We start from the raw sequence: 12,440 nt of genomic DNA on the forward strand, positions 1-12,440 counted from the left end.
GGAGGAACCCGCCCTGCTAATGCCTTTATGTCAGACTTCCAGCCTCCAGGAGAGGAGACAATAAACTTCCATTGTTCCAGCCACGGGGTCTGTGGCACCTTGTCATGGCAGCCCCAGTAAATTCATACGGCGTGGCGGGAAAACATGACCCTGGGAATCCCAGGCTGTCAGGTGTTTGGGGCATCCAACTCCAAGGAAGCTGGGGCTGGGGATGAGCCTGCCTGAAGTGACAGCTAAGGCTAGAGCTTGGAATTCCCCAAAGAAGTGGAGGCAGAGCAGTTGAAGGTCAGGGAGAGAAGGTCGTCCAGGGTGCAGAGCTTGGGGTGTGGTGAGGTAATGGAAATCCCATAGGCCAGAGAGAAGTTTCAGAAGGCTCAGGGGAGGACATCCTGGGGGTGTGGAGGGGATGGGGAGGCTCCAGGGGGCTGGTGTGGGGTACAGTGCCAAACCACCACAAATCACATTCTGGCAGTGCTCCCAGGCAGAGAGCTGCCATAAGACTCAAGCACCAGAGGACAATCCCAAGGCTAGCCAGGGAAGGGGTTGGGGTGGGCCGGGTCCAAATCTCCAGGGCTCCCTGAACTGGACATTGAGAACCTTGGCCCCCATCACAATGGGCCAAGATTCCAGCGACAATCTGAGCCGCACAGGGTTCTGCTGAGCAGGCCCAGCACAGGGAGGGCGGGAGGTGTAGAGGGTCCCTGGAGGACCCTGATGGCCACCATGAAGATGCGAAGTGAGGCAGATATGGAAGAGCAGATCCAGGAGCTGAAGACAATCACTCGGCTCCAAGGTGAGCCCATCCCCAGGGGACCAGCCTATCTGGTCCCCTCCTGGTCTCAGGGGCTTTAGCAAGTCCAGGGCAAACAAGGGCCAGTGGCCATCCCCCTACGCACTCCCCCCACGAAGCACACCTGAGAGAAGGGACCAAAGGGGCATGCCATGCAGGGGGCTTCAAGGAGATCTGTGAGCCAGAGGGGACTGGCCTGCTTCTCTGGTGGTGGGTCTGGAAGGGCTCACAGGACGTGCCATCTCTGGCTGCCACCTCACCCTTCCCACAGCCATCTGCCAGGAGCCATCCCAATAAGCATTGTTGAGCAGTGAAGCCAGTGACTCTAAGGGGGTGGGAGGAAGGACCCTGGCTGCAGAGGCAGCATTCCTGTGCCCACCCCCCTTAGGCCTCCCTGATGTGGAGCCTCCCCAGCTCAGGAATCCGCTGGCCAGGCCGGCCTGTAGCCCACATTCTGCACCCCCTGCCTGCACCCACCACCTCCCCCAGAGCAATGTTGGGCCCTGCAAATCCAAGCCCTAAAAGAGAAGACCGTCAAGAATAAAAATATGCTGGCTCTCCTGCGCAGCAACATCCGCCGTGGGGCCCAGGACTGGGTTTTGGCCAATAAGGTGAGCAGTGTGGCCCCCTCCCTGCTGTCCGCTGGTGGGGATGGGGGTGGCAGGGCATGCAGGTGCTCAAACAATCCCACACACAGGCGGAGGGGACGCACCTCCTCTTCTTCACCCCCCTAACCTGTCTGGATCCTGGGATCCTGGCAGCATCCCGGGGAGGGGTTTCCCAGGACCTGTGATCCTGGCCCCAGTCACTCCCAAAAGCCTGGCAGGCAGGGTGGGCCTGACTGGGGCCCTTTTCGGGGGGCTACCCCCTACAGATCAGGGCCCTTGGGCCATCCGGCTACGGAGGGGAGGCCCCCGCCCTCCTCTGCAGGCTCCCACCACCTCTAAGCTGGGAGGCTGGATGGGGGCCTCAATGCTGGGCCCGCGGGGAGTGCCTGAGGCTGGGGTACCCGAGAGACCAGGGCACCCCCCAGCTCAGCAGCCGCCGCTCCGCCGTATGACCAGCGGAACATCTCCAAGGCCTGAGCGAAGGGCGCTTCCATGAGGTTGGCGCACCGCCGCTGCACCATGGAGGTGAGGTGGCCGGAGGGAGCCCTCAGCCTCGCGCAGCCAGCACCCCCACCACCACGAAAACGACGTCGCGGGGCCAGTGGCGGGCCTAGCGAGGCCCCGACCCCAGGGGTCCCGCCCCGCCAGCCCCTTGCGCACCCAGGAGCGGGCCATGCGGTCCCTGACCCAGGTGGCGCGGCAGCGGGGGCAGAAGCTGGAGACCGTGCAGCTGGAGTTGGCCGCCTTGAGGAGCCAACCTGACGCCACCAAGGAGGAGTTGCGCATGCTCCAGGTGGAGGGCGGGGCGGGGCTCTGTCGAGGGGCAGGGTTTCCGATGACAGGTGGGACGTTTGGAGGGGCGGGGTCAGATGAAAGACCACACACACACACACACACACACACACACACCCTCCTGGGTCAGCCTCCCAGTGGCCATCCAGGTGGTCTGTCCCCAAGCACCGTGTGCCCTCGGGCCACCCCCAGGTTATCCGCCAGCTGGAGAACAACATTGAAAAGACCATGATAGGGGGGATCCCTGGGTGGCTCAGCGGTTTCGCGCCTGCCTTTGGCCCAGGGCGCGATCCTGGAGTCCCGGGATCGAGTCCCGCGTCGGGCTCCCGGCTTGGAGCCTCCTTCTCCCCCTCCTCTGCCTGTGTCTCTGCCTCTCTATGTCTATCATAAATAAAAATAAATTTTAAAAAAAGACCATGATCAAGATCACCACAAGTCAGAACATCCACCTGCTGTACGTGGACCTGCTGGATTACCTGAAGAAGGTGAGCCCCTAACCCCACACCTCAGCAGTGCAGGGAAGCCACCTGGCCATGAGTGCAGGAGTCTCAGGCCCCAGCCTAGGTGCAGGGCTAGCATCTCAGCGGGGACAGGGGACTGAGGCAGGCCCGATACATCAGAATTGTTTGAATTTTCTTTGCATTTATTTGATGGTTGTTATTTTGCCCCATCCTTTGTCATTTGCTTGGCTTCTGAGGGCAAAAGGTGGGCACTGAACCCTCAGAAAGAGCCCTAACGTCCTAGAGGGCCAGCCACCTGTGAGCAGGCCCGTAACCCTGGGCTTGCTCTCCACCTCTTCCAAGCCAGCCGCCCTTCCCCCAGCAGGAGAGACCTGCAGTACGGCCTGGGGAGGAGGAAGACCTGGGACAGGAGGGCTGACCAGTGGTGCCCTGGTGCTGCGAGAAGCAGTGTGGCAGGCGGGGCAGGCGGTGTGGCAGCCTCATCCTGAGGCTGGCATGGGGGGAGCCCTGGAGGGCAGTGTATCCAGGCAGGGGACAGGTGGACATGTGGTTTAGGAGGTTGGGAGTGGGATGGGTAGGCATTGCAGCTCCTCCTGGCTGAAGTCCCAGCCCCCAGCTTCTGCCTGTAGCCCACAGAGGCAGGCGTTATGATCCTCCTGCCTGTCCCTCTTGCTGGAGGCCCTGCCACCTCACTGTCCTGGGCCCACCTCCTCACATCCCTTCCCCTCCGGCTATACTCCTGGGTCCAGCCGTCCTTCATTTGGGAGCATTATGTCCCCGCACAGGGCCATGTTCTTTTCAGAACACATGCATTGTTTTTCTTAAGCCAACACAGGGCTTGAACTCATGACCCTGAGATCAACACCTGAGCTGAGATTAGGAGTCAGATGCTTAACCAACTGAGACCCCAGGCACCCCCAGAACATATGCATTTTTAAAAAAATAACTCCCATGGTCAGCAAAGATTCTACATGATACTTATTAACAGCCAAGTACTAAGACTCAGATATATTGGGTATTTATGAACCTCAGGGACACTCAAGAGAGGTTAAGTGGCTTCCCAAGTTCCCAGAGCCAGCTGCTCGGGGCAGCTGTGGCTTTGAGCCCTGAGTCTCTGACCCCACGTCCATGTTTCAAGCCTCCCTGCTCCCTTCAGACAGCAGCCACTCCCCAACAGCAGGCTCCCTGGGCTGCAACCCCTCTCACACAGTGGGACACCCCATCCCTGTCCTCGGGGCTCACAGCCTGGGGTACGTAATTGGGGGCAGGCACGGACCACTCTGGAAGGGCAGCATCTGGCTGGCTGGCCTGCGGCTCCCGAGCCGTCACTTTCTGTGTCCACTTGCTCTGGCCCCTTTCTTTTAACTTTTTTTTTTTTTTTTGAGATTTATTTTAGAGAAAGAGGGCGCACGGCGGGGGGGGGGGAGGTGGCACAGAGGGAGAGGGAGAGCATCTTAGGCAGGCTCCACGCCCAGTAGGGCTCAATCTCATGTCATGACCTGAGCCAAAATCACGAGTCAGACGCTGAACCGGCTGAGCCACAGGTGCCCCTGCTCTTGCCCTGTTCAATGCAGGAGCTGGCAGGGTACCCCACAGAGCTGGACAAGCTGCAGAATCTCGTGGACGACTACTGCTCAGAACTGTCAGACATGACAGTCATGTCCCAAGACGCCATGATGATCACGGATGAGGTCAAGGTGAGCTGGAGCCATAGGGCCTGGGGTCTTGCAGGGCTCCCTCACACACCCATCTGGCCCAGGGTTTGTAGGAACACCCCCAAACCCATACTGTCTGCAATTACTAGCCGCCCGCTCACTCACACACACACACACACACACACACACACACACACACACACACACGATAGCCCTGGATGGAGAGGGTCCCACCAGGCAAGGGAGCCTTGAGGTAGACACAAGAGGGAATTCACCCGGCCCTTCACCTGGTCTGTGCCAAGGCCTACTCAAAGCCCCTGCATCATCCTCACGAGGAGGGCAGGGTAGGAAGCCATCCAGTAGTCTGTGAGGAGATATCATACAGCCTTGGGCCAGTGCTGCAGAGGGAGGAGTGGGTGATGTGGGGCCACCCTGGGGCACTCACCTGCTCAGAGAGACGATGCTTGAGTGGAGCTCTGGAGGTCAGGGGCATCCGAATCCTGGAAGATGAAGGACAACAAAGGTCCCGGGGCATCACCAGGCCAAAGGAGACACAAGAGGCCAGAGCAGAGAAGATGCAGAAGAATGAAGCCTGTGAGCCAGTGAGGCCGCAGGGTGGCTCCCCACCCATCCTGAAACTCTGGGACCAGATACAGGGCAATGGGATCAGATCTGTGTTTCAAAAACAGGCTGTAGAGACCCAGGGGAACCAGAGTCCAGATGCTAGTCACCTGGGACAGACCAGTGGTAAAGCTGGGTGCCTGAGTGTCAGGGGGCCCAGAGGTCTCTAATGGTCACCCCCTGAGGCCTGGCGCCCAGTCAGATGCGGATGGGGCGGGGGAGAGCAGTATCCAGGACACTTAGGCAGGTGCAGATAGATGATGGCTTCAGCCACCACAGCAGGACACAGGGGAAGACACGGGGTTGGGGAAGATGCCGAGTTCCCTTTAGACACGTGCAAACACTCCCCGTGTGAGAGAGTTCTTGGTGGAACTGGCCGAGGAAGCAGGGAGCCTGGGCTGCAGGGAGAATTGGTCATCCCCAAGCTGTGACTGGAGGGGCGTCAGGTGAAGGTGCCTCAGAGGTGGGGGAGGGGGAGGAATTCGAGAGGACGGTGGAGAGCACCCAGTGTTTAGGGGAGGGCACAGCCAAGAGCCTCTGATGTTCCTCCCACATCTAGAAGATGGGGTCTGAATCTGAATACAGGATTCCATGGGGCCTTGGTGAGACATGACCCTGCCCCACCTCCCGGGTCCCCAGATGAACATGAGGCAAGGGGAGGCGACTTTCATCGAGGAACGCAGGGCACGGGAGAACCAGCTGAATCAGCAGAAGCAGCTGATTGACAGATCCATATGAAGGAGACCAATGAGAAGTACCGCCGGTAGGTCCCTGCAGGGTCCCCTCTGCAGTGCAAGGACAGCTGGGCGGGCCCCTCCCCAGCAGAGGGGGACTGCTCACCTCACATCCCCCTTCCCTCCAGGGCTGGTGGGACTTGGACTTCCCCTCCAATCTGATGGGTACAGAAATTGTGAAAGGTGACCGCTCGGCCCTCTGCCACCCCCAGCCAGGGTCCCAAGGGGCCAGCACCGGCTCAGGCCATCCTGTCAGGTCTCTGTGAGGCCAGGGCAACCCTGCCTCCCTGCAGTGCTACCTGCAGAGTGCCAGCAGCCCCAGCCCACACTGCCCTGCACTGCTCCCAGCCTTGGGCTCGCTGCCAGGAGCAGCTGGGTCCCCAGCTTTTCAGCTATCCCCTGGAACCCCAGGGCTCAATCATCCAGTGATTCCTTAAAAGAGATAAATCCAGCCCTTTGGGCCCCTGTGCTGCCTCAGAGAAGTACCACAAAGTACCCACATGGACCAGGATGCTTCTAGACAGAAGGGCCAGTGGAGGGGGGAGCAGGTGAAGGACAGGCAGCTTGCTGGTGGCCTCCCCTGATGCCTGGGCATGTACAGAAGTGACTGACAGCCCAGAGCAGAGCTTCCAAGCCACTTCTGCATGCCAGCCTCTCTTCCTTTCCCCTCTGCTCTGCCCAGTGAGAAGAGAGATCTCCAAGGCCGACATCGAATACCAGACAGAAGTCACAGCTTTGGTGGAGAAAGTGAAGTCTGCTGTGCGGTGCTCTCATTTCTGGGTACTGCCCTCAGGCTCTCCTGGGGTGTGGGTGAAAGGCAGGGAGCCCCTGCCACAGCCCAAGACCCAGCTGAGCCCGTTGAACGAGGGGACACGGAGGTGTGGCCCCTGTGGCAGGGAGCAGAGCACACTCTGGCCTGAGTCGCATTGCAGGGGGCATGCGGAGCTTGCTGGGATCCAGGATCCAAGAGCTGCCTCCTCTGCCGACAACTACATCCCTTCCCAAAGGGCTAGGACCATAGTGAGAAGCACTTCTGCCTGGCCCTCAGTTTAATCCGATCTGGGCTTATTATTAGTTAAGCCTTAGCGGCCCTGATATAAGCTTGTCCATCCTGAGACAAGTGGCTCCAAGCCAGGCAGTCTTCCAGGGGTGGTCTCCTGGTCTCTGCCTTGGGGCATCTGTCCTCTTTGCCTGAAGCATGGGTCACATGTGGTGACTCGCATCAAGTGCTGCACCTGGTGCCTGGCCACGGTCAGCATCATCCCTGACTCAGAAGAGACCAATACTGTGGGGCTTGTGCCCACCTGGCCCACACCTGCTCCTCCCCACACGGGCCCCACCAGGACATCGCTGGCCGGTTCCTGGCTCTGAGGAACACAGAGGACAACCTGGAGCTGCAGATGGAGGACTGTAAGGAGCGGCGGGCACAGCTGGAGGCGCTGATGAAGAAGCTGGAAGTAGAGGAGGCGATGCTCAAGTTCCGCCAGATGCCCAGCTCCATCAGGTACCCCGAAATGCCTCTGCATTGTGCCAGGGCCACCCAGCTGGGTCCACAGGTCTACGGACTATGGAGGCCCAGGCAGGGGCTGCCACATGCCCACATCAGAGCTCTGGAGCCCCTGAATTTAGCGCCCAACTCTGGGTTGAGGCCACCTGGCCATGAGTCTGAGCCATCCTGCTCCCCCTCGCTTCCACAGCTTTAAGTCTATGGAGAAGAGAATGAAGGACATGCTGAAGGAGGAGGAAGAGCGGCTCCAGGTGGCCTACTCCAGCATGACCCAGAGCCAGAAGCTGCTGTTGACCATCCAGACAGGCATTGACAACCTCTCCATCCGGCTGATTGGCATCCCTCTGCTCACAGCCCAGGTACCGGCTGCAGTGGAATGGCACTGCCGGCACGAGTCCCTGGGAGGACCCAGAGGAGAGACAGGATCCTTTTCCTGGCCTACAGAAAGAAGTGGCGCTCTCTGACAGCCTGAATGTGGTCAGCAAGCTGGTGTACTGCGAAGTGAAGCTCCTGTACCTGGCTGACCAAGTGCAGAATCTGTCCAGCAACGAGGAGGTAGTTCTAGGCTGGACGTGCCTACTCGTCCCACCTACCCTCAGAGCTGACAGCCCCTTGTGCCCCACAGGTCAACACAAAGGTGAAGGATACCCTGGAGTCCTCCACTCTGAAGGAGAAGCAGAACACCAGGATCAGCTTTGAGGACCTGGAAGAGGATATGATAGGTACAGGTCCATGGTTGGAGGGCCAGGCCACCCCCCGGGGTGGGGGCAGATGGCTATCTGGCCAGACAGCCTGGAGACACAGTGGGAGCCACAGGGATGGAAAAGGGTTATCCCCAGTACCCACGGGATTTTGATTGAGGGAAGTGACTTAGTGAGGACACGGAGGACGGGGGAGTATTCGGCTTCCTGACAGGTGGGAGCGGACGTCCTAGGCCATTGGGGTTTCTGTAGGAAGGGAGGAGGGCAGGGTTTCTGTAGGAAGGGAGGAGGGCAGGGTGAGCAGCTTCCCATGGGTTGGGGTGTAGGGCTGTTCCCAGCTGGCCTGGCCTTGGCTGATTGCGGCGAGGGGTGTCGGCGGGGGTGAGAGTTTGATAAAGCAAGTCCAGGTGTGGGCTCGGGACCGCTATTTGCTGAGAACCCCCAGCGGCGAGCTCCTGCCTTTGCTAAGCACCGGCCAGCCCTGCAGCAGCGGTGGCCTCTCCCGGGGTGCGAAGACCCCCATGCAAGGGCCCCGGGGACGGAGGTGGGGGGCAGCGAGGACGGCCGGAGCTGCGGCTGCAGGGCCCCTTTCCTTCCCTGACCGCCCCCCCCCCCCCAGAAACCTTCCTGTTCGCAGACGTGGACCACAGCCTCGTCCCCTCGCGGGCCGAGATCAAGCGGCAGGCCCAGCGGCTGATCGATGGCCGGCTCAAGGTGGCCAAGAAGAAGAAGTAACCCCAGGAGGGCGAGCCCCGCCTGCCCCCAGGCCGGCGCTTTGTGACACGAATAAACATTTTTCCAGGACTGCAGGGGGCACCGCGGGCAGGAGGCTCCGGCACGGAGGGGGGCCGCGGAGTGGGGGGTCCCGGATGGGGGGACCGGGAGCGCGTCGAGGAACGCCGACGGTTGTCCCGCCCGCTCCGGAAGCCCGACGTGGCTCCACGCCCACCTCCGCCCGTGCCGCCCCGCGCATGCGCACGCCCCCGCGCCGCCGCCGGAGTGGGGCCCTCACGGCGCCCCTTAGCGGCGCGCCACGCCGAGTCCGCTTCCGCGCGCGTCAGATCGCGCATGCGCGCACCGTCTTGGCCCTCGCGGCACCCCGTAGCCGCGCGCCTCGTCAAGCCAGCGCCAAGATGGCGGTTTTGACAGACGGAGGGCGATCGCGCCGGGGGTCGCGGGGGCCGGAGCGGAACCGCCGCGGCTGAGCCCGCGAGCCGCCCTCAAAGCAGGCGCCCGGCCGCCGGGACTCAGGACATGGTGCGATCCGCGCCGAGCCGCCGCCGCCGCCGCCGCCGCTGAGCTCGCGGGCCGCGCCGGGCTCGAACGTGGGAGCGGGAAGATGTTTTCCGCGCTCAAGAAGCTGGTGGGGTCGGAGCAGGCTCCGGGCCGCGACAAGAATATCCCCGCCGGGCTGCAGTCCATGAACCAGGCCCTGCAGAGGCGCTTCGCCAAGGGGGTGCAGTACAACAGTGAGTGCGGGCTGGGCCGCAGGGCTCCTGCCGGGGGAATGTGGACAGCGGGGTCCGAGGGCGCGGGCTGAGGAGGGCGCTGCCCCACGGGGTCCGCAGGTCCGGCCGCGGGGACTGGGACGTGGCGGAGACCGGGGCGCGGCCGGTGGGTGGATGTGGCAGGTCGTGTTGGTCTCTGTTGAAGATGTGCTGAGCCCTTACCTGTGGCAGGTACCCTAGGGGCGTTCACTGGGATCGGGAGTTGTTGCCCTCGGCCCGTGGCGTTTCCCTCTGACCCGTGGGTCTTTCCCGAGGAATACTGGCTCGCTAAGAACTCTGTGCGTTTAGCTTGTACGGTAAAATTAGCGCAGGCGGTTCCTGGTGCGTTCTGCGGTGCCCGGATTGGCCCGGATAACCTCGTCTAAGAGTGATTCTTACATAACGTGGGGAGAGCTCTGTGGTCTGTGACGCCTGAGGGGTGGGGGGGCTCCCCGTCCGTGAGCCACGTGACAGCCTGCCTCGGAGCCGAGATCCAGCTAGTCCTGGTGCTTTGAGCATGGGGATTTTTCTTTGTAGACTTCTATGCAGTTTGAAGGGAATATCATCTACGCCACATATTCCTGCCCCACCCCCTCCTTCTTTAAAGAAGCATTTGTAAAGGATATATTTGGAAAAAGCTCACAGAAGGCGCAAAGACTCTTACTTCTTGTAGGAGACTTCTCTTCCCCCTGAGGGAAGGAGGAGTTATTTTCAGATGCCCCAAGAGCCCAGAACGTTTCCAGTCCTGCTATAAATTATGTAAATTGCATAGCTCCTGGACACCAACCGTTCTCTTGACCTCTTTTAAGATTTTCCATCTCGCTGTCCCTTTCCTAGCATTATTTAAAGGCTTTTTATGTTGTTTTCTGCTTTCAATATGTTCCCTTTCAAATATCTTCATATATTTCTACAAGATTTTTGGACCCCTCCCATCCGACCCCCTTTGCTACTTTAATGGGAGCCCTCTGGTCTCTATGGTGACCTATTGCAAGTAGTCATGCACAAAATGAAGAGCGTAACTGGAAAGATCTCTGTGCAGGGTTTTTTTTTTTTTTTTTAGATTTTATTTATTCACAGAGACACAGAGAGAGAATGAGAGGCAGAGACACAGGCAGAGGGAGAAGCAGGCTCCATGCAGAGAGCCTGACGTGGGCCCCGGGCTGAAGGCGGCACTAAACCGCTGTGCCACCAGGGCTGCCCCTCTGTGCAGGTTTTAAAAGAGAGGTTGTTTTAGTTGTATTCAACTCACAATTATTGTACGTATTTCTCTCACATTCAAAGAAGAGAATGGTAAGTTGAAATACTTGTACACATCTACAAAGTCTACATTTAGATTCCCTTATTTACCTTTATTACTTACAGTATTGTTTTAAACTTAATACTAGTCCTGTGAAAATCAGAGCTGGAAACTGTAAACTTTTCACCTTCTGAAAAGCATTCCCTGAGGAGTGTACTCCCTGAGGGCCACATTCTCTAGCCTTGATTGGTTATAAAGAGGGTGGTGCAGTAGAGTTGTTCCAGAGTAGTAAACCCAGCCTCAGATAGTTGGGGGACAGGTTATGATTCCCTAAAACTGCAGGAAAGGGGATGAGATTGAGAGAAATTGCATTTACAGGGAGGTCTCCCTGTAGTTAAACAGTATGCAACTTTGAAACTTTCTGATTTCCTTTATTTATTTTTCTAAAACATTCTACCTAGAAGAGACAAGCAAGCAATCTGATGATTATACATTCAGGATTTTTTTTTAAAGATTTTATTATTTATTCTTGAGAGACACACAGAGAGAGGCAGAGACACAGGCAGAAGGATAAGCAGGCTCTATGTAGTGAGCCCGATGTGGGACCTGACCCCAGGACCCCAGGATCACATCCTGGACCAAAGGCAGGCGCTAAACCGCTGAGCCACCCGGGGATCCCTAGATTCAGGATTTCTTTTCTTTTCTTTCTTTTTTTTTTTTTTTTAAGATTTTATTTATTTATTCATGAGAAACACACAGAGAGGCAAAGACACAGGCAGAGGGAGAAGCAGGCTCCATGCAGGGAGCCCGACATGGGACTCAATCCTGGGTCTCTGGGATCATGCCCTGGACTGAAGGCGGCGATAAACCACTGAACCACCCGGGCTGCCCTAGATTCAGAATTTCTATAGGCAAGAGCCGATGGTGTCCAAGTGTAGATGTTGTCTCTTACAGAACCTAGTCCTAGGGCAGACAGGTCATTTCATATAAATTGCTCTGATAATGAGAAGTGGCATCAAAACCTGAATGAGATACTGGGCCATAAATATAGTTTGAAAGTTATTTGCATTCATTTCCTATAAATTGCTCTGATAATGAGAAGTGGCATCAAAACCTAAATGAGGTACTGAGCCATAATTATAGTTTGAAAGTTATTTGCATTCAAAGTGGAAGAAAGACTGTTACCTGACTTTGTCTATCCTTTCTATTGCCACTGGACACAATGTATTAGCCCCACTTGGTGAAGAAGCCTTACTGGGGCAGCTTCCTGAGTAAGGAAACACCAGACCTAATGGAACTTGTCAGGATTGCCCTTGATCAGGCCTGCAATCCTCACAAAGAAAGCCTCCAGATGCTGGGACAGCCAGAGACCTGGCCAGGTGGATCTCTGTGCTAGAATTTAAAAATGAACGTAAGCACTCTCTCACTCAAAGTTTTTGAAAGGTTTTCAGGATAAGAGAATTTTTCCAGGGTAAGAAGGAAACCGCTTTAAGATTACATCAGGATTGTGAACAGATTACATCAGGTCATGTTTGAAAAAGAACCAGATGGGATCACTGGGTGGCGCAGCGGTTTGGCGCCTGCCTTTGGCCCAGGGCGCGATCCTGGAGACCCGGGATCGAATCCCACATCGGGCTCCCGGTGCATGGAGCCTGCTTCTCCCTCTGCCTGTGTCTCTGTGCCTCTCTCTCTCTGTGTGACTATCATAAATAAATAAAAATTAAAAAAAAAAAAAAAAAAGAACCAGAGAACCTCTTGGAATGAAAAACATGGTCATGAAAATTAAAAAGTCCGTATACAGGGTAGCCCCAGTGGCCCAGCAGTTTAGTGCCACCTTCAGCCCAGGG

General features: G+C 57.6%; 3 protein-coding genes across 11 annotated transcripts in view; 2 read left to right on the plus strand and 1 right to left on the minus strand.

Moving 5' to 3' along the window:
• Positions 1 to 9,753, minus strand: part of LCN15 (lipocalin 15) — a 23,016-nt gene extending 13,263 nt beyond the window's left edge. For 4 of the 9 annotated variants that reach the window (XM_077851456.1, XM_077851448.1, XM_077851445.1 and 1 more), the window contains exons 1-2: positions 6,162 to 8,134; positions 4,752 to 4,806 (exon numbers count right to left, since the gene is read on the minus strand). In XM_077851456.1, the coding sequence (XP_077707582.1) occupies positions 4,752 to 4,806; positions 6,162 to 6,307 (201 nt within the window). In that variant the 5' untranslated portion in view covers positions 6,308 to 8,134. Of the gene's footprint in view, positions 1 to 4,751; positions 4,947 to 6,161; positions 8,135 to 9,539 lie in introns of those variants that run through there. The other 5 variants (XM_077851464.1, XM_077851454.1, XM_077851446.1 and 2 more) reach the window with 4 other exon arrangements.
• CCDC183 (coiled-coil domain containing 183) lies at positions 617 to 8,673 on the plus strand. The gene is given in 16 exon segments (XM_077851472.1): positions 617 to 793; positions 1,280 to 1,408; positions 1,832 to 1,923; positions 2,090 to 2,191; positions 2,383 to 2,410; positions 2,599 to 2,675; positions 4,226 to 4,348; positions 5,567 to 5,651; positions 5,654 to 5,694; positions 5,790 to 5,844; positions 6,344 to 6,441; positions 7,005 to 7,165; positions 7,359 to 7,527; positions 7,613 to 7,723; positions 7,794 to 7,890; positions 8,489 to 8,673. Coding segments are annotated over 16 exon segments (1,563 nt in total). The 5' UTR covers positions 617 to 714; the 3' UTR covers positions 8,605 to 8,673.
• Positions 8,987 to 12,440, plus strand: part of RABL6 (RAB, member RAS oncogene family like 6) — a 21,784-nt gene continuing 18,330 nt past the window's right edge. The window contains exon 1 of the mRNA XM_077851436.1: positions 8,987 to 9,338. Coding sequence (XP_077707562.1) covers positions 9,209 to 9,338 — 130 coding nt within the window. The 5' untranslated portion in view covers positions 8,987 to 9,208. The remainder of the gene's footprint in view (positions 9,339 to 12,440) is intronic.

Source organism: Canis aureus, chromosome 16 (genome assembly GCF_053574225.1).
Source record: "Canis aureus isolate CA01 chromosome 16, VMU_Caureus_v.1.0, whole genome shotgun sequence".
NCBI classification, from domain to species: Eukaryota; Metazoa; Chordata; class Mammalia; order Carnivora; family Canidae; genus Canis; species Canis aureus.